We start from the raw sequence: 19,390 nt of genomic DNA, 5'->3' as shown, positions 1-19,390 counted from the left end.
GTGGCAAGTGATGCCCAGGGACCCAGCCTGAGAGAAGACGCTTACCTCCAGCACAAAGCGAGCCGTAAAAACTGAACTGACACACTATGAAGGGCAAGTTGAAAGCATTGTTCTCCAGGCGTCATTCACAGATAAAACTTTTATTTATAAAACACTTCCATAAGAATGGGACATTCACATTCATTGGTATGCTAGCATTAAAGGCATGGTAGAGTTGAGAAGGTAAAGAACGTTGAAGAGGTTCGCCCGTTTTCAGTACCACGACACGTACTTCACGCTATGGCAAACCAAACGTTGTTACAAAAATATCAGCTGCAACGTCTTTTATTTCCTGTCTTGTGTCTTACCTGTACAGTGTCAAGTATGTATAAGATAATACATAAATGTTTTTAAAAATATAGAAGATTATATACAGGACACAAACATTAAAAAAAAAACGTTGGGGTTTAAATCATTCAAATAATCAGCCAGACCTTAAAAACAAAATGTACATCCCAATGCAACCACTAGAAATCTCAATTGTCAGAGAAAGACGACCAAAATCCAGTGGGAATCATTGAAAATGAAGTGTAAAAATGTTAATCAGTATTGCATCTTTTGTATTTATCCAAATCTTTAGCCATCAGTTCAAGCCTTCACCCAAAAAAAGTTTTGCTTAGATACACATAATCAAACCTATTAATAAATAAAAACAATATTATTAACATTAAAACCTGTACAAATCTTTCAAAAATATGGCAAACTTTGTACTTTAGCGCACAAAATACAGCAAGAAAGGCTTTGTTGCGAAAGTTTCCTTCCTGCTGGCCGATGTCATCAGGAAGTCTGACATGCCCGCCTCTGGTCTCTGTGTGGACCTTATTAGCCCTCACTCATTAGCCTTCTTTTATTTCATTTTTAACGCAAATGCAATTTGTAATAAGCAGAGATCTACAGTGTTTGGTTCTGTGACACCAAATACAAATTAATAACCCTGATAAGAACCTTATTTCGTCTCAGTATCCCGTGGCTCTATGTTCCCTGTCGACCTTCTTTCCTCGTATAACTTCAGGGACAAAAAGAAAGAGAACACTCTCCCCCATTCTTCATACAAAACATCAAAAACCGAATGAAAAACTGCCAATCGGCATGAGCGGCAGGGGGAACGAGGCTGGAATACGTCACTAAGCAGTTTGTTGGGAGGAGGGAAAGCCCTGAGAGCTGAGGAAATGGCGAGAACGCATCAGTGCTTGGCAGATTTATTGCAGTTATTATCAATGGGACAGAAATCACTTCGCTTCACCACTCTAAGGAAGAGAATCTGAGTCTGTCAGCTAATAGGCTCCCATAAGAAAAAGATCATTTACATCTAACTTTTAGCAGGTGTACTAAACTGTCTTCCGAGTAGAGGCACAGCTTCACAGCCACACCGGTTGCGCCCGCAGGGAGCCACAGGGGTTTCCCTCTAATGACGCAGGGGCTTTAGTCAGTCTTTCACCTTTACGAGCATTTCCCTGTGGGCTTGTTATAGTATTGTTCTGCGGTTTTCGTTACGACTCCTACGAGGAGGTGGCATTCCCTGAGTCAGCGGCACAGCTCTCGGCCGGCTCATAGAAACAGTCCTCGTTCACCACAGAAGTCAAACTCTGGACGCTGAAATCTCTCTCCAGCAAAGCGTTGAGGTCCACGCCCCCTGACAGCGACGCTGCGTCCGCCTGGCTGTCCAGCGACCTGCTCTGGGCTCTCATGTTCAACAGCGCACCCTGGCTCCTCTTGAGGCTGCTGGATTTCCTCTTCACTGCACTGAAGTGTCCACGCATCAGTTTGGGTTGGGTCTCCGGCGTGTCTCCCTCGGGTTGGACGCAGGGCGCCGTCGCAGCGTCCTCTGAGAGTTTAAGGTGGAGTAACTGGTCTTCGATGGTGCTAGATGGAGAACTGCTGTCTCCACTGCCCCTCCGTGTTCCCCCCTCAATGAAGCCATCGTCATCCTCATCGCTCAGAATGTCGGACTCCTTCACAGAGGAGGAGGAGCAGGGCTGGGATTTGGATCCGGGCGTGTGAGACCAGTTCTTCTGAGCCGGTTGGATTTGCGTCTCAGAGGAGGTGCGGGGCGGAGGAACCCCGCACAAACTGAAGGTCCCACTGCTCAGGCTCCCCTCGTCGGAGTCTGGCCCCACTTTGGCGGTCCCAGCCTGGGCGGAGAGATCTCCAAGCGGCGGCTTACACAACCAGGACGCCCTGGTGGAACCTGAGAACAAATTTAGAGATGGAAATCAGCCGTGGAGTCTTATCTGAGTGAAAGACTTGCATCCTCAGCCCCCTTAAGCATTTTATGACCTACAAAGTGAGATACAATCATCTCTAAAGAACATGCATACTCAGCATTACACAGCTAATGATTTTTAAAGGTATACCAGTCAGCAAGAATGACTGCCTTATGTGGACATGTTTTTATAGGGAAAATTCCCAGCAAGCAAGCCTGGTACTCCAAACAAATGTCAAGGGTTGTTTAAAGATCTTTAATTTAAAGAAATATGTCCTGGAAACAAAAAACTGAAATGTTTCCATGTAACGCTTCTGAACACTTACCCAGCCGGGCGGACGAGGGCAGGGTGCTGCGCAGGGGGGCCAAGCGCTCCTTACAGTTCCTCTCCAGCGTGCCTTCGCTCCTCATGTTCCTCCTCACATTCTCCCGGAGGATGGAGCGGATCACCTTGATGATGTTGACCTTGCTCTCCGGCACACTGAGGACACGGCAGAGGTACCATAGTAATGTGAGCGCACGGTATGTTGATTTCAGAAGATAAATATAGATTAAGGGGATTGGTAGGAGACTTCCATTGTGTCCCTGGTGAAATGGGTGATGTAATTCATTAGGAATGATCCCAATTTCACAGTCTGTAATGAGGATCACCAAGTGGGTCACAGGCTTCACTCAAACCCCCATCCTTGTGTAGAAATGTTTTGGCCTTTTTAAATGATAAAACTACCGGAAAACACAATGGTACCCAGGAAAAATACCAAACTGATAGCACCTTATACAAGATAAGATTATTATACGAGTCCTAAAAGATTAAGGCTCACAATTAAAAATGTGTTTTTTTTAATAAATCATAACAAATATAGGTTGACATATCTGGGAAATATTAGAGAAGATGATAACAGTCTAATGCTTTTCCATTAAATACGAAGCTACAGCCAGCCTTCAATTTGCTGCGCTGAGCATAAAGACCTTAAAGTGAGAAATCTCTTCTGGTTATTGTGTACAAAAACAACGTGTTAAACCAAGTTATAAAATGCTAATTGGAGAAGGTGCCGATGGGCATATTTCTTAATTGTTTTGAGTCCTAATGCTACGCTAAGCTAACCTGCTGCTGGCGATAGCCTTGTATTTAACAGACAGATATGAAACAGGGAGCAGCAATAAAGAAAAAAGGGATATTGTTCTAAATAAAATAAATCAATTATTGGGCTTCAGTTGAACAGTAAAAAAGGATATTTAATTAAATGGGTTGTATAATTAAGATGGAGCATCACCCAGCCATTTTAAGGTTTGAAAATACAAGATTTGATGTGGATTTGAACAAGTAGATCATTCCAGTTTATCACAGCGTGGGTCTTTTCACAGCCTTGACCATTGTTTATATCAGATGTAACATTGAGATCTGTACCATTGCTAAAAAATAAGACTGATGGTGTGAGAAATACAAGATAATCAGACATTGAAATGGCAGATGTTTGCAAAAACCTATGTGAGAGATAAGGTGAAAGGTAAAAAAGATTACCCCATACTATCTTTTGTATACATTTAAGACAGGAGATTGCTTCCAGACCAAATTTCTGGTTCCATTCTGACCTACTGCGCTTGCCATAGCTGTGTACAGAGTTTCCCTGTGCAATGAGAAATGATTACACAATGGACATATATTTAAGTGTATGATTGTTATGTTATTACAACTCATAGAAAAGTTAAATAATCACAAATAAGACCAGTGTTGTAATTTAACCTTAACTAACTTGTAAAAATATACCCTAATTCTGGTATGCATATTGGGTAAAAAAAAAAAAGCACTATTGAATCCATGAATGCATGCCAGCACTAATCACCACTGATCCACTGAAGGTTTAATCTCTGACCTGCTGCACAGCTGGAAGATGGTCTCAGGCCTCCCCTCCACTTCAGACCTGGAGTGAATCAGCTCCCAGATGCAGCTGCTCTCTGTGCCTGTTCCTGAGAAAGAGAGGCAATAAAAGGAGAGGCTTTTAATCACACAGTCCAAACATGGTTTATGGTTTCAGAAAGAGATAAGGAGGGGAGCTCAGTAGAAATGCCAGAAGAGGTGTGTGTGTGCGGGCAGGAAGAATTAGCTTCACGTTTGGTCGGGAAATAATATGAAATTTAGTGGGTGTACTTGTGAGTGATTTAATGTGATAGTCCTTACCTGCAGTATTTCCCAATCTGACCTGCAGCGAAGAGAGCGGGATGAGCCAACGGAACTTAAAGGGGTCCGCATCTCCGTGAGAAAGTGCCGAACGAGAGTTGGTCTGGTCATCACAAAGAGAACGCCACATGAGAGAGAGGAGGAAAAAAATGCTGAGTTTCAAACCAAAGAGCCCATCTGAGGCATGTGAGAGGAAGCGTCAGACACAATGCTTACCATTCTCTTCTTCAGCTTGTTGTTTTCCCTGTAGACCAATATCACCGCTTTCTTGAACACTGTGAGAGAGAACACATCAGCGTCTGAGTTTTCCCTGTGAATGCCTCTAGGGGAAAGCGACTGAAGGAGTGCATCCCTCAGAAACATTTTACAGTTTGAAGCCTTCAAGCATGCATCTGCACTACAGCTCCAGATATTGAGAGTCACTGAAATCTGCTGTGCCACGGCAAACACAACTCTGGGTGGCTTTACAGAACAGCTGATACACCTGGTTTGTACCGATTAACTTTGTGAAGTTCTGATGGCCACATGACATTTGCTCAGAGGCTGTTTTGGCAAGGGAAACACTTGCAAGGCCCTTATTTACATGGGTCCCTCAACCGCTCACCTTAATGTATCTGGATGAAAATGGGTTCTATGGAAACCCATGAGTTCTACCTTTACAGACATGCCCACTTTAGGCTTAAATAATGCAGTTTCCGGGTAGCTTCAAGAACAGAAGTGCTTGTCAACCTTTTTTTTTTATCCAAACAGCAATAGTTTTTGTGCTTAATCAAAGCATTCATTTCTCTTTGGTTTTATTCAAAATATTGGCGTTGTGTATTATTCCTCTGAGACAAAACATCATTTATAGAAATAGCAGGGAAGATATTGATTGCCGGAATCCTTGGTAGGGGGTGGAAGTTTTATGGTAGGGAAAGGAGGGGTCTAGTTTTTCCCAGAATGCAACAGCAAAATTGTGGTGGGAGAAGCATGCAGACTCACCAAACACGGTCATTTCAGGGTCTTTTCTCATGCGACCCAACGATGAATGCGGGTTGAGCCAGACCACTGAGGAATGCATGAGAAACTCTCCCATAGAAATCTCCATGACCTGAGAGAGACACAGGAGACGTTGTTTTTTTTTTAAACAGAGGAGACGGAGGAACAAACAGCATACCGCTCTGTGGTCCATACTCAGTATTCATGTCTATGCTTGGAGTTACACAGACAATACAAAATACTGAATGCGTACAAGGGGTGAAAGCTGATTTTTAAGAGAGACTTTATATCGTTGTCGCTGTTGAAGTACGCTCAAAACATTCAGTACCCTGGACAACATTATTTAGCATTCACTTTGAATATTTACACTGCAGAAGTAACCAGCTAAATATTCCATCAATTTGTAATTCAATCCCTGGAGGCGACGCACAGAAGATGGTGTAAACAGCTAAAACAGCTCCACTCAACCCACTTTAACTAGGAGGAAGAAGTTTAAAGGCAACGTATTATGCTTATTTCAAGATCTTATTTTTGTTTTTAATATAAAATAAAATCAAACCAAAGGTTATTCAAATAGCCCAATATAACATAACCTGTTTGTCTCAGTGGGCTTTACAGAATAACAACAAACAACAACATTTTAACAAAACAATTACAGCAGAAATTAAAAGACAAGATAGTGTGTCAAATTCTAATTGAAATAAAACAAAATAAATAAAATAAGATACAACAAAAGACAATATAAATACATGACAAATCAAATAAAAAAGTACCATAAAATGCCAGCTCTAACTAAAGGCTTTGTTAAAAATCTCCAATGCCCTCTTAAAGGTTCTCTGCCTCTCTGATAATGGTTCCAGAGAAAGGGATCTTGGTAGGCAAATGCTCTGACTTCTGATCTGGTTTCGCGGACTCTAACTCTAATACAGAATGTTGTCATGCTCATTTGTAAAAAAAAACACTAATATTTGATCAGTCTGAAATGCTTTGCTTTACAACTGTCTCCTTAAACCACCGACTCAAAACAGCCCGGCCTGCTCTGATTGGCTGTCGAGGACAATATGGCTATTGTCGTTAAGGAAACTTCCAGTATATGTCCTATGATTGATGATATTACATCTGATTCTGTAATGTGTATCTACCTCCTTATCGTGGCCAGTCTGCTCTGCTACGAGCTGATCAAACACACAGCCATAATCCTCGTAGATCTTCTGCATCTCGTTGATGTGGCTGGCCACCTTCTCCATGGCCTTCAGAGCCTCTGCAGGGACACAACAGAATGAAGCGTTAACATATATAAATTCTTCACTGTACATGTGGACACTTTGGATTACAGTAGCAGGTTTCATTCGCTCATTGTGAGTGCATCGTGTATGTGGATAATCTCTGAGATGTGTCACTTAATACTCGCATGACAGGATGACGACAATACGCTGAAATAATAAGTGTGATCTTGTCTCGTATTTATAGCATGTCCTCGCCATGTGTTTGTGTGTGTGCCTGTGAATGTATGTGTGTGTTTATTGTCCCTACCGGTGAGGTGGTAGTGCTCCTCGCTCTCAGTGTCAGTGAGGGAGACCAGCTCCCTGAGCAGCAGGGGATACTTGAGCACTCTCTGCACTGGTTTAATCAGGTAGGATTCCAGGGTGGATGAGTGCTGCTTGGTGGGATTCCTCGCATCTAGGAATTCCTTGAAGGCCTGATCCGTCTTTGCTGAAAAACACATTACGAATTAATAAGGATTGAATCGTCTTTCTGATGGTCTCATGCATGTGTGTGAGCCAAACTCAGATCTGATACTGTTCTGCTGGCCAGTGCAGAATCACGGTGCAATAAGCAGTCTCCAGCAGAGGGTAGTGTAGGCTTCCCCACCCCACCATGACCACTGTAGTATTTAAGTTTAAACATCTGCTAATGCATCCATTATACTCAGCACTCATTTGACAAGCGGTTTTCCACAGCAAAAGCTAAAAAAAATCCCCCCGCACTGACATGAGTTACTTAATCCTTCTGATTTACACCAGGGTGAAAACGATAAAGTTGGGACTCCTTCGTTTGCCGTGAAGCCAAAAGCACAGTGTGAAATGGCAGGTATAACACAGAATGAGCCTTCTGCAAAGGTGATGACATTTTCCCTGAGCAGCATGCTTCCACGATGCCTACCGGGGGGGGGGGGGGCATTAAAGTATTAATTATAGCACTCCCAGCCACAGACAGGCAGCCGCATCGACACCTCCCAGAGTAATTGGCAGGCAATTAACGAGTCGACAAATAAACAGAGAAACTAAGGCAACCCAGGGCCCTTGGCATGATGGGAAGGGAGGGGGAGTGATGAAGATGGCACAGACGGGCATGTAATTACTTTAAGGGTTGACAAAGATTTCTTCTCCGTGGCCTCGGCTCAGCTGATGTGACCACACCGAGCCGAATATATACTCAGTGTGCAATGTGCAACTATGTAAACCTTGGTTATTCTGATCTGCACCATGCAATTATTGTGCTACATGGCATTCTAATATTAGATTTTGTGCAACAAGTATAGAACAGTACACACAGCCATTTACAGTTGTGAGTAAAGAATAGGGTGTATGATCCCTGTAAGTACAGCACTTTGACTCTGGCATCTTTTCCCTTTGCTTAAGCACTTGGAGACATTTGGAGTTGGCACTGCACACAGAGTTAAGAATAACAATGCCGAGCAAAAAATAAATCCCCAAAATAAAATAAATACTTTGACTGGGTATTGGGGGTTGTGATCTTTGTACATTTTAATCGCAGGTTTTGGATTTTTGTGACAGAGACACTGAGGAAAAAGTCTCAGAATATTGAGTTTAATCTCAGAATTAAAAAAACAACACACTTTGGTCAGATCCCCCCCAAAAAATGTGGCCCAGATCCTCCTCCGTACTTATGATTATACATAATTAAATTGAAATAAAACATTTAACATTTTCAACACCGCGGAAACTATTTCATGCACCAGTGTTGCTTTAATACCACATGTCGTACTCCTCTAGGTAACTCCGACACATCGGGGACTTTTCTGAGTGTTTTTCCTCCTCTAATCCTATTAAATGTCCATCCTGCTGCTTACTTCGAGGAATATCCCACGCAATTCTAGTAATGGGTCAGCTTTAAGCAGCACGGGGGCAATTTGCACACCCCAGCCCCCCATCTCTGCAAAGAAGCCAATCTCCTTAGGTTTCTCTCGGGCACTGGGCAGCATTCCCAAAACAGTCGCAGAAAGGCCAGCGTTGTAGCGGGCATAAATCAAGTTTAAAATGTCTACTCTGTCACATGCTGAGGGAGACGCTAAGAATTACTGCGGCTCTGCTGTTTGTGAACAAGGTTATCCAAAGTCTGTGTGATTAATAAATGTGTGTATTTGTTTAAACTTCAGGTAATAGTTTTAATTGGTAATAAACAGTAGATCACAAAATGAAAGGGGGATTTTGTTTCTCCCTGCTGCTAACATTTTGTGTCTTTGTGTGAGGATAGAAATGAAACAGGACCAGAAGTAAAATGGAGAGGCAGTCTTTTTTTCCTCAAAATATAAAGGACAAACTTTCAACAGTGAGAGCCAAGAGGTGTCTCTGATGCAACGGAGGTGCAAGGAAACTGGATTTAGCACGGAGTGTGGGATAGTATGTCTGCAGATGATGTCCTGTAGAAGTGTATTCTTGCACGTGTTCAGGTGTGTGTTGTACCTCTCTCCATGACCTTCTGGACCTTGATGTGGTTGGCACAGAAGCCGCTGTAGAGCTTGAAGTGGTCGGCGTAGTAGAGGAACGAACCCCCGAGAGAAAACAGCAGTTTCTGTAAACCCGAGAGAAAAAAAACAAGAACAGGGACTGAGTGCCGTACAGATGGTGAGAGACCGAGGCTGAACACATGAGAACAGAGAGAGGGGATGAAAGGGCGCGAACATGTGAAGTCATGACCGTAACCACTCTGTGCTCCCTCTCTCGGGAGACCACCTCTGTCCTCTTCCTCTCGCCTATCCTCCTGAGTACACTAGCTTTCAGCAGCTCACAATCCAACCAGTGAACCGCCGCCTCGATCAATAACCCTGTCATGTCAAACCTATGAATCAGCCAGAGATGCCCCTGTCACACCACCTCAATTATTAATAAACCTCAAGATATCAAACATTGTAACTTTCTCTTTGGAAAAGTGGTTACGATCATCTGGTCTGACAAGAATGTCGTTCTGTATACTCCTTCTTATGGAAACCACGTGAAGGCAACGGACATTTCATCAATAAGTTGATATGCCACTGTGTGGGGGTCTCACCTTGAATTGTGACGGGGTCTCCAGGGTGTTGAAGTCAGGCGAGGAGGCAATCCTTTCCTCTAGGGTCTGCAGGAAGACCCTCTGAAAGTCCAGCATTTCAGGCAGGCTGCCAAAGAGACTCTCCATCTGAGGAGGAGGAGGAGGAGAGCGATGGATCGGAAGAGGTGAGGAAAGAAGAGGTGGTGTGGAAGGTGATGATGGATATAGATGGATGGGAGGAAAATTGCACAGAAAAAATGAAGGGGAGGGGGAGAATGAATATGAGGCAAAGAAAAAACCCAGCCTAGATAGCTTGTAATTCATAATAGCACGTCAGACAGGCACCCCGGAGTGTTATAAAGCTCCACTCTGATGGCTCCATCTCTGACAAAGGCACTTAGGGACAAGCCTAGGAAAGCAGCACACACACACCAACACACTTCAACTGTCTAACACACCCTCTCCCACACGCACACCCAGGGTCAACCCTTCCCTTCATTAAAAGCCGTTTCAGGGGCGCGCACGCTCTCGCCTATTCTGTGTCTGGACACGTCCCGCTGTCCCATAACTGCCTTTTAATTTGCCCCAGTGCTCAGTGGCCTATCGACTAGTGCGTCTTGGGAGAGTCGTCCTGTGTTTGAGGTCACGCGCAGCACACAGGGCTGGAAATGGCAACACTGAGGTTATTAGCATGCTGCGGCTACTCCACAGGAACACACACTAATGGCTTAATTCAAGGTGTTTACAAAAGGAGAAGGAAGACCATTTTAATTTCTGAAAGAGGTCAAATCAGCAGACAGCTAAACTGTAGTGTGTGAATCCGACGTGAATTCTTAAAGGGTGGGTTTTATCTCAAACTAGCCCTTATTGGCTTGTCCCAGTGGGACGCCAGAAGGTCACATAGGGGAATGCTAATTTGTCCTCCAGCCAGGCACACTGGTAATGAGGTAGATATGGCCTAGCAGGGTTCATAGGTGTCACCTCTGGGTAATAAACACTCAATGAATTCTACGTCCTATATGGCCTCAGCACCACCCAAGATTCGTCTCGGGCCGCTACACCTCCCATTAGGACACACACACACACACACACACACACACACACACACACACACACACACACACACACACACACACACACACACACACACACACACACACACACACACACACACACACACACACACACACACACACACACACACACACACACACACACACACACACACACACACACACACACACACACACACACACACACACACACACACACACCAACTACCTCGTCCAGTGTGAGGAAGGTTTCATTCTGCAGGGGTTTCAGGTAGATCTCGAACAAACAGTCCAGGTCCTGTGCATGAAATAAATATGAAGAAAGGTCAGAGAGGAGGAATCGCACAGCAGTCTGTTCTTTAACCTGCATGTCCTTTACAAATCCGACCATTTATTTTTCCCTTTATAACCTCTGATTGTTTCCCCTCCCACAGTCCCTCACCCCACTCCTCCATCTTCTCCCTCCATCTCCCTCCCACTACTTTAATGTGGCTGTAGCTTGTCTCGGTATCAGCGGAGATATTCTCATTAGGTTGATTTATGAGCTTCCTCCTCCCCTCCCTGTCCCCCCACCCAGACTGCCTCGGTCGTGAGTGGCGCATGGATATGGGCGAGCAGGCCTGCATCAAGGCACTCTGGGTAGACAATCTCCTCACTCAATTACAAATCAACGGAGATTGGAAGAGGAGGGTGAACGGGGGAAAGGGACTTAATAAAAAATTAAGAGAAAGGAAAAAAAAAATGACGATGTGGCAGGCAGGAGGAAAAGGTCGTACTAGAAAACATTAGGGCAGCAAAACGATTGGGCGGGAAGAGGACACATACAGTAAGTCTAGACAGGACTTGGATAAATGATATCTTATATAAAAACGAAGGGTTTAGCATTGTAGGAAATACGCTTATTCACGTTTTTGCTGGCGAAGATGAGAAGAAATGCTCCATCCTCATATTTTACATTAAATATATCGCTGAATACAGCAGCCAGTTAATTTAGCATAGCATTAAAACTAAATACTGGGAGAAACAGCTAGCTTAGCTCGGTCCAAAAGTAGCAAAATCCTTCAACCAGCACTTTGATCAATTTCACAACTCTATTTTACAAAAGAAACAAGGTGTCAGGGTACAGACCTGAAGTAGGATGATAAGATTAATATCATTTTTAAAACGTTTTTTTTTTTTAAACGGTCACTTCCATAAATGTTTAACTAAGCAGCTGCCAGTGATGATGACTGTTATTTTACATGATATTATGTCCAATAAAAAACACGAGTAGTCCAGTTATGATGGAGTTAAATGAAGCTATAGTGCTTTTTTGTCTTGGTATAAAAGTGAAAAAGAAAAAGAATATACTTTTATAACTGAGGAGAAAAAAATTGAAAATGTAAGTGCAGCTGATTTCAAATAAACGTAATCATGTCCCATAAGCTTATAATAATATATACTTGGCGCTCTCACCTTGACATAGGACTTTTCCGTGTCCACCAGCTCCTGGATGACCTTGCGTAACCTCTCAGTGGCACTCATGTGCTTGGGGCAAGGTCTGAGCAGGGTGGCTTCTCGCGTGGGACCCGAGCCAGACTCCGCTCCCTGTCTCATCGGAAGACCCTTGGTGTCGTCCATCATACCCCCGGAGCCTGAGGACGCCCCCTCCTGGCAGGACTGGTAGAGAGTGCACACTGTGTCCACGCTCTGTAGGGGGTGACAGAGAGAGGGAGGGGTATTTAGTTTAGGCAGCTCTGGGAATATAAAATCCAGCTGGATAAAATAAGGATTACCACACTTGTTATAAAAAAAACTGCAGTGAGAAACATCAAGGATATATTAACATGTGAGTTTTTACTTCCCTCATTAAACAATTCACTATTAATGATTTCAACTCTATTGCTTCACAAAAAGATAATGATGTATATAATTCTACACTGAACATGGCCAGTGATTCTCCCGGGGGGCACTAAGAGCGTTGTGGAGATTAAGTTATTCACTTCATTCTAATTGGCTTTGCATCAAAGACTTTACGGAGCATCTGAAAGACTGACTGGGTATCCCAGCAGATAGCATTGCATCACATTATTCTTCTAAATCCATAATGGACAGTCATGCAGCTTTGTGTCACATCAATTCCAGGAATGCTAGGACATTTCAAATGGTCATGGAAAAGTTTTAAATAGTTAATTAAAGAGAGTGGGGGAGGGGGGTTAGAAGCATCTCATTTTCTAAATTCAGCTGGTTATACCTCGGCTCATTCATGAATATAAGCTTTTCTCCAGCCTGATGTGTACTTTCCTGATCGGTGGAACTCCCATGAACAACTAGGCATCATAGCATTCACACAGGGTTTAGAAACAGCTAATCTGCATCACTTTATATTGGACTGCTTTGCCTTGGGTAGAGGAATTTACATCAGCCGTAGGCACAGCACTACGAAGTCTTGCCTGTGGCGGGTAGAATCTTGAAGAGCGGCTGTAGCAGGAAATGTTTCATTATCAGCTTCTCTGTATTACTGCGCTATAGTATATGGTTTTCCAGCACTACAGTAAATGTTTCAACACAAGAAAAATCTATCCTAATTTCTTACCTGTCAAGCTATTCAAGCACTATTTCATCAACTGCATCAAGCATTGCCAGACACACAAGCCATCAATTATGATGTGATTTCTATGATAAGAATAGCCTACTAATGACCAACCTTGCTCATTCCCAGGGAAAAGCATGATGCAGAATTACAATATGTAGTGAGTCACTGGAATCAGCAGAGGCTGATAAGTGCCAGTAATAGCAGGTCTCTATCGGCTGCACAGCAACATAGCGACGGCAGGCAAAACAGCTGCTCAGCACTATCTGCCAGAGTGTGTATGTATGTTTGGGTATTGCATGAGCAAGCATTTAAGTGAAGCTCACTACTTCAGACTATACAGCAACACACATGGAATCGATACATGCTTCATTCTGACACGGCAGACATCGATACACACCTACACACTTTCCACGTAGTGTGTGAAAGCATGTCTGAGACATTTAGCTCCAATGGAGTGAGACACCACCCAAAGAAACCCCCACTATCCACAGCCAGGGAGCCCACAGACAATCAAGGCTTCCATTAATAAGCCTGCGATTCATCAGCCAGCTCATTAAAGCATGGTCCCTCTAGAGAGGGCCCTCCAATGCTGCAATGCTGTAGACTGTGTGAGAGCAACAGACTGAAAGAGAGAGAGAAGAAAGTAGAGGGGAAATGCCTCTTTTATGTGATCCACCGCCCACTCTGGAGTTCTTTGAATGTGGGATGATAATTATGAGGGGACTTAATGTCTCCCTCTGCGCTGGAGGAAGAACGTTCTGATTGGAGCGTTCCCGACATGTTCACTGCAAACAGACGTACCTGTGAATGTTAAAAACACTAAAAATAAACCACATTCTCCGGTAGTGTTCAAAACAAGTCTACAGTCATGCTAGTAGCTGTGTGAGGCTTTACTTATGCAAAGCGGTGTGAAAAAATAAATGAGATAACATGCCAATGTTTAGCGGATGTTATGCTGTTTTGTTTCGCATATTAGCATGCTAACATTTACCGATAAGAAGACAAATTAAATTGTCTGGATAATGAAAATTTAGGGAATTATCAAGGTCGTTACAATTCAACCTGAGAGTAAAATGAATGTTTTTTTGAAATGTCATGGCAAAAGTTATTTAGATATTTCCAATGGCGGATTTACCAACATTGCCATCCTGCTAGCATAGCTAAAAGGGACGTTGCTATAAATTGTGTTGCAAGTGTTTATATTCATGAAAGTTCAAACTTTTGATTACATAAAATTCACCACCTGATGGGAACATTTTCTTGTAAACATTTATTTTGTTCATGTGCACACCCACATTCACTGTAGCTCTTGTTTCAGAAGGAATTAATAAGGAACCCAAGTAAGCCAGCAATGTAACTACAGATGCTGACAAAACAATCCCACTAAAGGTCACAAAATACACTTCAGAGACACCGCCAGTCAGCGTTCATTTAATGATACACACACTGGGAAAACTCAGGCGGACCAGGGGAGATTGCCTGAAGGAAACAGAGAGGTTAATGATATCAGAGCAACATATTCATCAAACAGCCTCGCTGCTAGCTCCAGATAACGGTCATGTCTGCCGTTTATTCTAGATACAGGCACCCAGAGGAAAGGGGGAGCCGGTCCGGTAGCACACACCGCCAAGTGCTGAGTTAATTATCATCACACCCACATGCTGGAAGGATGTGGGGTCATGTTCATGATGCGCACATACAATGATAAAGGAGTTCCCGAGGTGAGGGGGTAAAAAGAAAATGCATATGCTTAATTGGAAGTCCGGGAAGGGTATACAAATGGAAACACACGTTTACCTCTCACACAGCTTTCTATGTGAGTAAGATTTCCATCAACACTAAATGGCAGATACTTGCATTAGAGCATGACGAGAAGATGTGGGCAGAGAGGAAGAGAGCAGAAAAGTGAAGGGAAGTGGGAGGTGCGGGGCTCCACGCTGTCATGACTCAGGAATTGTGATTGCCTCACAACAATCCTACCAACACAGCCCGACAGCTAGCCCAAATAACCAATTAAGAGCCGGGGACAGGAGCCAGCGGAGGCGGGAGAAAAGCCCGGGAGTGCCGGGAAAGAGGAGTGCATCCGACTGTGAATTCCTATTCAGGTTTTTCCTCTGACAGCTGACAGCCCTGGATCATGTTACTACCTCTTTTCACCGTCTGAGCCTTTTAGGTAATTTAAAAGAAAGAGGTCTTTGTCATCCTTTGCAGGTATAAAAATGAATAGATTGAGAGGCTGTTGAGTCATTTTCTCTTTCCTTACCTGGTTTCCTTCTGACAGTCCAGCTGCATTTCCTTTTTATTTTCAGTCAACAGCCATACACACAGGTACATGATGTCCACTTGCCATCATGAGCCATCTTGATGGTAAAGCAAAGGGCTCTATCGCAACATGCTGGACCCTTATCATCAAGTTGAAGTCATTTTCTTATAAATCTAGTCACAGTTTTATTCAAGACATGACAAGGACAAGCTTAACGTAAATGGCAGCCCCATTTATATCAATCCAAACATCTTTTATCATACCCACTCACTTCAGGAGACATCAAACACAGTTGAGTGCTGATGACTTTCTGTAGTCTCTTTCAAGTAGGACCCTTCAAAAACTACAATGAATATTGAAGCATAACCATTGTTAAATATCAACTCCTCGGCTCACCATGAAGAGCAGTCTGTAGAGCAGCCTCCATGCCGCTGTGGCCTGCCGCTGCGTCCTCCGGGCCAATGAGCAGCCCTTCCTACGCAGCCTGCCTCCCCTGGATGCTGGCATGATGCGTGGTTATACAACTTGACAACTTGAGAAACACATTCGTGAGAGACCTGAACAGTCTTGACCGTGTTGTAGAACTGTGTCTCCGTCCACCTCTGATTTTAATTTGATGGACGGTCAATCCCTTCTGCAGCTTTTCTCACCCTCCTCCTCCTTTCCTCTACTCTAATTAGCGTCCACTGCTGCCCACCTCTCTGCTAGGCCCGGGTCAGTAGCCTTGGTATGGAGTACACCTATGCCTCTGAAGTGGAGTTGGCTTTGATATAGGGTAGAGCCATTGATCCCGCGTCCTGCCATTCTGTGAGCGTAAGCAGAGAAAAAGTGCTCGCTGCCGGCTTGTTTTGCATATCAATCACTCGTGGACGGCCTGGCCACTTGGCATGTGCAAATAGAGGGGAATTCTTCCCCTGGCAACAGTGTCCTCTCTCTCTCACTGTCCGTCTCTTTCCATCAACGCTGTAATTCCTACATCTCCACTTTCACAACCGGCCATCAATCCTACTTCCCCTTATCCATTTGCCTCAAGACGTTTCTATTTCCTCTTCCTCTGGTTCTTCCCCTCCTTTTTGGTTCCGTGTGATCACGGTGGAACTTCGAGAGAGCTGAATGGAGAGGCCGGGGGCTGTATCTGTGTCCAGTCTCTCAATAGCATCAATACAATGCAGACTGTTCTGGCTTGTTACCTCCACACACAGAGGAATGGCTGACTCAAAAATGGGAGGCTGAGCCGGTGGGGGGGTAACAGGCAGGAATGTTAACTATGGCCCGCACTGGAATAAATATATGTATGTGTCACACAGTGCACAAGGTAATTTCACATGGAATATATATAGATGAAAGCCATGTCCAGGAAATCTTATTTAGATTTAAAACTGGATTTATTATACCTTCTTTCAAGACTAAGGGAAGATACTTGTCTGGTATTCTAAAAGAAGACAATGCAGTGTCAAGGTGGGGATTCCAGGGAGATGACGGTCTTTTTTATATTTGGCATTTGATGCTTTTTTATTGGAAAGACACAGTCAAAGAATAGATGCAAGACAGAAAAATGGGAGTGAGACGCAATAAGGGTTCCCTGTTGCAGTTCATGGTTGGCACCTTGATCCCTAGGCCCTAGGATTTGGGGGGATACAGAGGCCTCCAAGCTCATGATCTTCACTGTTTGCTGCAATCATGTGCAATTACTAAGCAGGATTTTAGCCCCCCTGTTTCTGGAACATTCAAAAGTATTCTGGGTCTCATTTGTGTTTGTATTCCAATAGTTGTTTTGTGTTGGGTGTAAACACATGCATAAAAAACAACGCACAGTTCTGTCAGGCTGCAAGATAAACAGTGAACACTGTCTCCATCTCCCTTTAACGCTCCAATGGAGCCATTATGTACAGAGCTCACTCGGCTTTGCAGATGAAACGGCTCTCAAATCAAAGGAGATGGCTTGCGCTTCACCAGCAGAGAGGCCACGGCTTAGTTGAAGTAAACAAACAAACAAACACACAAACAAACATTGGGAGGGGGGAGGGTTAAGAAAAGGGGATGTGTCCATGGGAAACAGCCTTGTCATGACACTATGAATGAGAAAGCGAGTGCCTGGTAGGCAGGCCGTTGATTCATTTGCAAAGTTAGTGGGCTATAGTGCCATGATGCCATCTTCTTTTCAAAGCACAATAAAAGAAGACACATGGTCATAAATCAAACAGAGTGGAGGGGAGGGGAGAGGAAGATGAGAGGGAGGGCTGGTCTCGTCGCGCTTAAGCCCATTTACGCCTTTTATTATTCATCCTAAACAAATATTATTCCTCCAAGTCTCGGAGGACTTTGGGAGAAGAGTGTGTTTTAATAATGAAGCCAGCTTCCGATAAAAGCACCCATTCTACTGAGTCCCGTAGGCTATTCACATCCACTTTTTTGCAGGACTGCCAGTACAAAGGCAAAGCAATGCCAGCACTATACACTATTCTTAATCCACCAAGAAGCCTAACATTCAAAGGAAATGAATGTTGCCAACCGTATACGTGGCTTTATGACAAACAACTCCGCAGAATGGTGATCCCCGTGCTGCCCCCATACCCTTTCCTGACCTGGAAAAATATCAATCTGGGTGAATCAGAGGCAAGCAGATCACCCTGAAGTAGCCACAGCATACATTTGCCATAGATGACATGATACTAACACATAACAGACCCACTACGCACACAAGGTGACCGAGTGTTAATACACGCCCATAAAGTCAGACCAATACAACTAATTCTACTACAGCCCATACTGCGGAGATAAGATCATGGATAGCAATACAAGCAGGAGAGACAGAGCAAATAACACGATGACCTTTTCACTTACTCCATCTGTCTTAACTATTCATTAACAGGTGAACAGTGTAATGAAAGATCACCAGGATAGGACTGAGTAGAGATGGCATTCTGTGAGAAAGCCGCTCAAAACAAGCAAATAAGGCAATGTTTACCATGTGAACAACAATAGTTTGATCTGTTAGCATGGCATTAACCAATAAATTGCACACACCAAAGTATTTGATAAATTAGGAGATCATCACAGTGATTGTTTACGATTATCCTTTGGTAATGATAGGTATATGTTTTTCATATATTTCAAGTGGCAAACCAACTGACTGACATGGTCAATTCATGAGCTTTTAAAAATGAAGGCTGAAATGCTAATTAAATGCAAATCAGAGACTTGCAATGTAAAACTACTCTAGCTACGCATCTGTGGAGATATATTTAGCAGATACACAAAGGTTGAGCTTAAGCATGAAGACTCATAGTATCAGCTGTTTCAGTTCAAGACACCCTGCAAGCGAAGAGCACACCTGCTCATAGTTACCGTTTGTTTGTTGCTCTTGCAGGACATGCAGGAAGTCATGTCCTGAGCCAGGCAGGCCAGCTTGTCTTTGAGGAAACGTCTCAAACTGAGCAGCACAGAGCCCAGGAACAGGTCCTTCTCATCAGCCTCACAGCCAGACGGCCAGAACCAGTACATGGCAAGGAGCGAGCACAGGGCCTGGGCAGGCGACTGGTCCTGCATAAACAGCTCCATTAAGGTGGTGAGGTAGAGGCCCGGCTGAGGATCTTCATCGCTCACCGTTGGGGCTACAATTGGTATGGCTTCTCCCACGGCGGTGCCAGGAACCACAATCACTGGTGCGTTCATCCCAGTCAGATCTGGCCCATGTTGGATCCGGGTCCTTATCGGTCCCTCCGGTGCCCCTTTTTAAAAAAAGTTTGTATCTCTAGCTATGTCTTTCCAAGTTGTTTACAAAAGAGTGGACTGACGGAAGCAGGCAAGCATTAACTGTGCCGACAGC

The 19,390-nt window shown here is 43.9% G+C and overlaps 1 protein-coding gene across 7 annotated transcripts in view; it reads right to left on the bottom strand.

Annotated features, from left to right (window-relative positions):
* Positions 1-124: 124 nt before the first annotated feature.
* Positions 125-19,390, bottom strand: part of tiam2a (TIAM Rac1 associated GEF 2a) — an 87,176-nt gene continuing 67,910 nt past the window's right edge. For all 7 annotated transcript variants that reach the window (XM_063908365.1, XM_063908368.1, XM_063908364.1 and 4 more), the window contains exons 16-27: positions 12,179-12,412; positions 10,953-11,021; positions 9,693-9,818; positions 9,107-9,215; positions 6,933-7,112; positions 6,542-6,660; positions 5,403-5,511; positions 4,638-4,696; positions 4,422-4,524; positions 4,117-4,210; positions 2,569-2,723; positions 125-2,227 (exon numbers count right to left, since the gene is read on the bottom strand). In XM_063908365.1, the coding sequence (XP_063764435.1) occupies positions 1,539-2,227; positions 2,569-2,723; positions 4,117-4,210; positions 4,422-4,524; positions 4,638-4,696; positions 5,403-5,511; positions 6,542-6,660; positions 6,933-7,112; positions 9,107-9,215; positions 9,693-9,818; positions 10,953-11,021; positions 12,179-12,412 (2,046 nt within the window). In that variant the 3' untranslated portion in view covers positions 125-1,538. The remainder of the gene's footprint in view (positions 2,228-2,568; positions 2,724-4,116; positions 4,211-4,421; positions 4,525-4,637; positions 4,697-5,402; positions 5,512-6,541; positions 6,661-6,932; positions 7,113-9,106; positions 9,216-9,692; positions 9,819-10,952; positions 11,022-12,178; positions 12,413-19,390) is intronic.

The sequence above is a fragment of the Eleginops maclovinus genome, chromosome 19 (assembly GCF_036324505.1).
Source record: "Eleginops maclovinus isolate JMC-PN-2008 ecotype Puerto Natales chromosome 19, JC_Emac_rtc_rv5, whole genome shotgun sequence".
In the NCBI taxonomy this organism is placed as follows: domain Eukaryota; kingdom Metazoa; phylum Chordata; class Actinopteri; order Perciformes; family Eleginopidae; genus Eleginops; species Eleginops maclovinus.
Note: the sequence above shows the minus strand (reverse complement) of the source record. Positions and strands in the feature narration are given on the sequence as shown.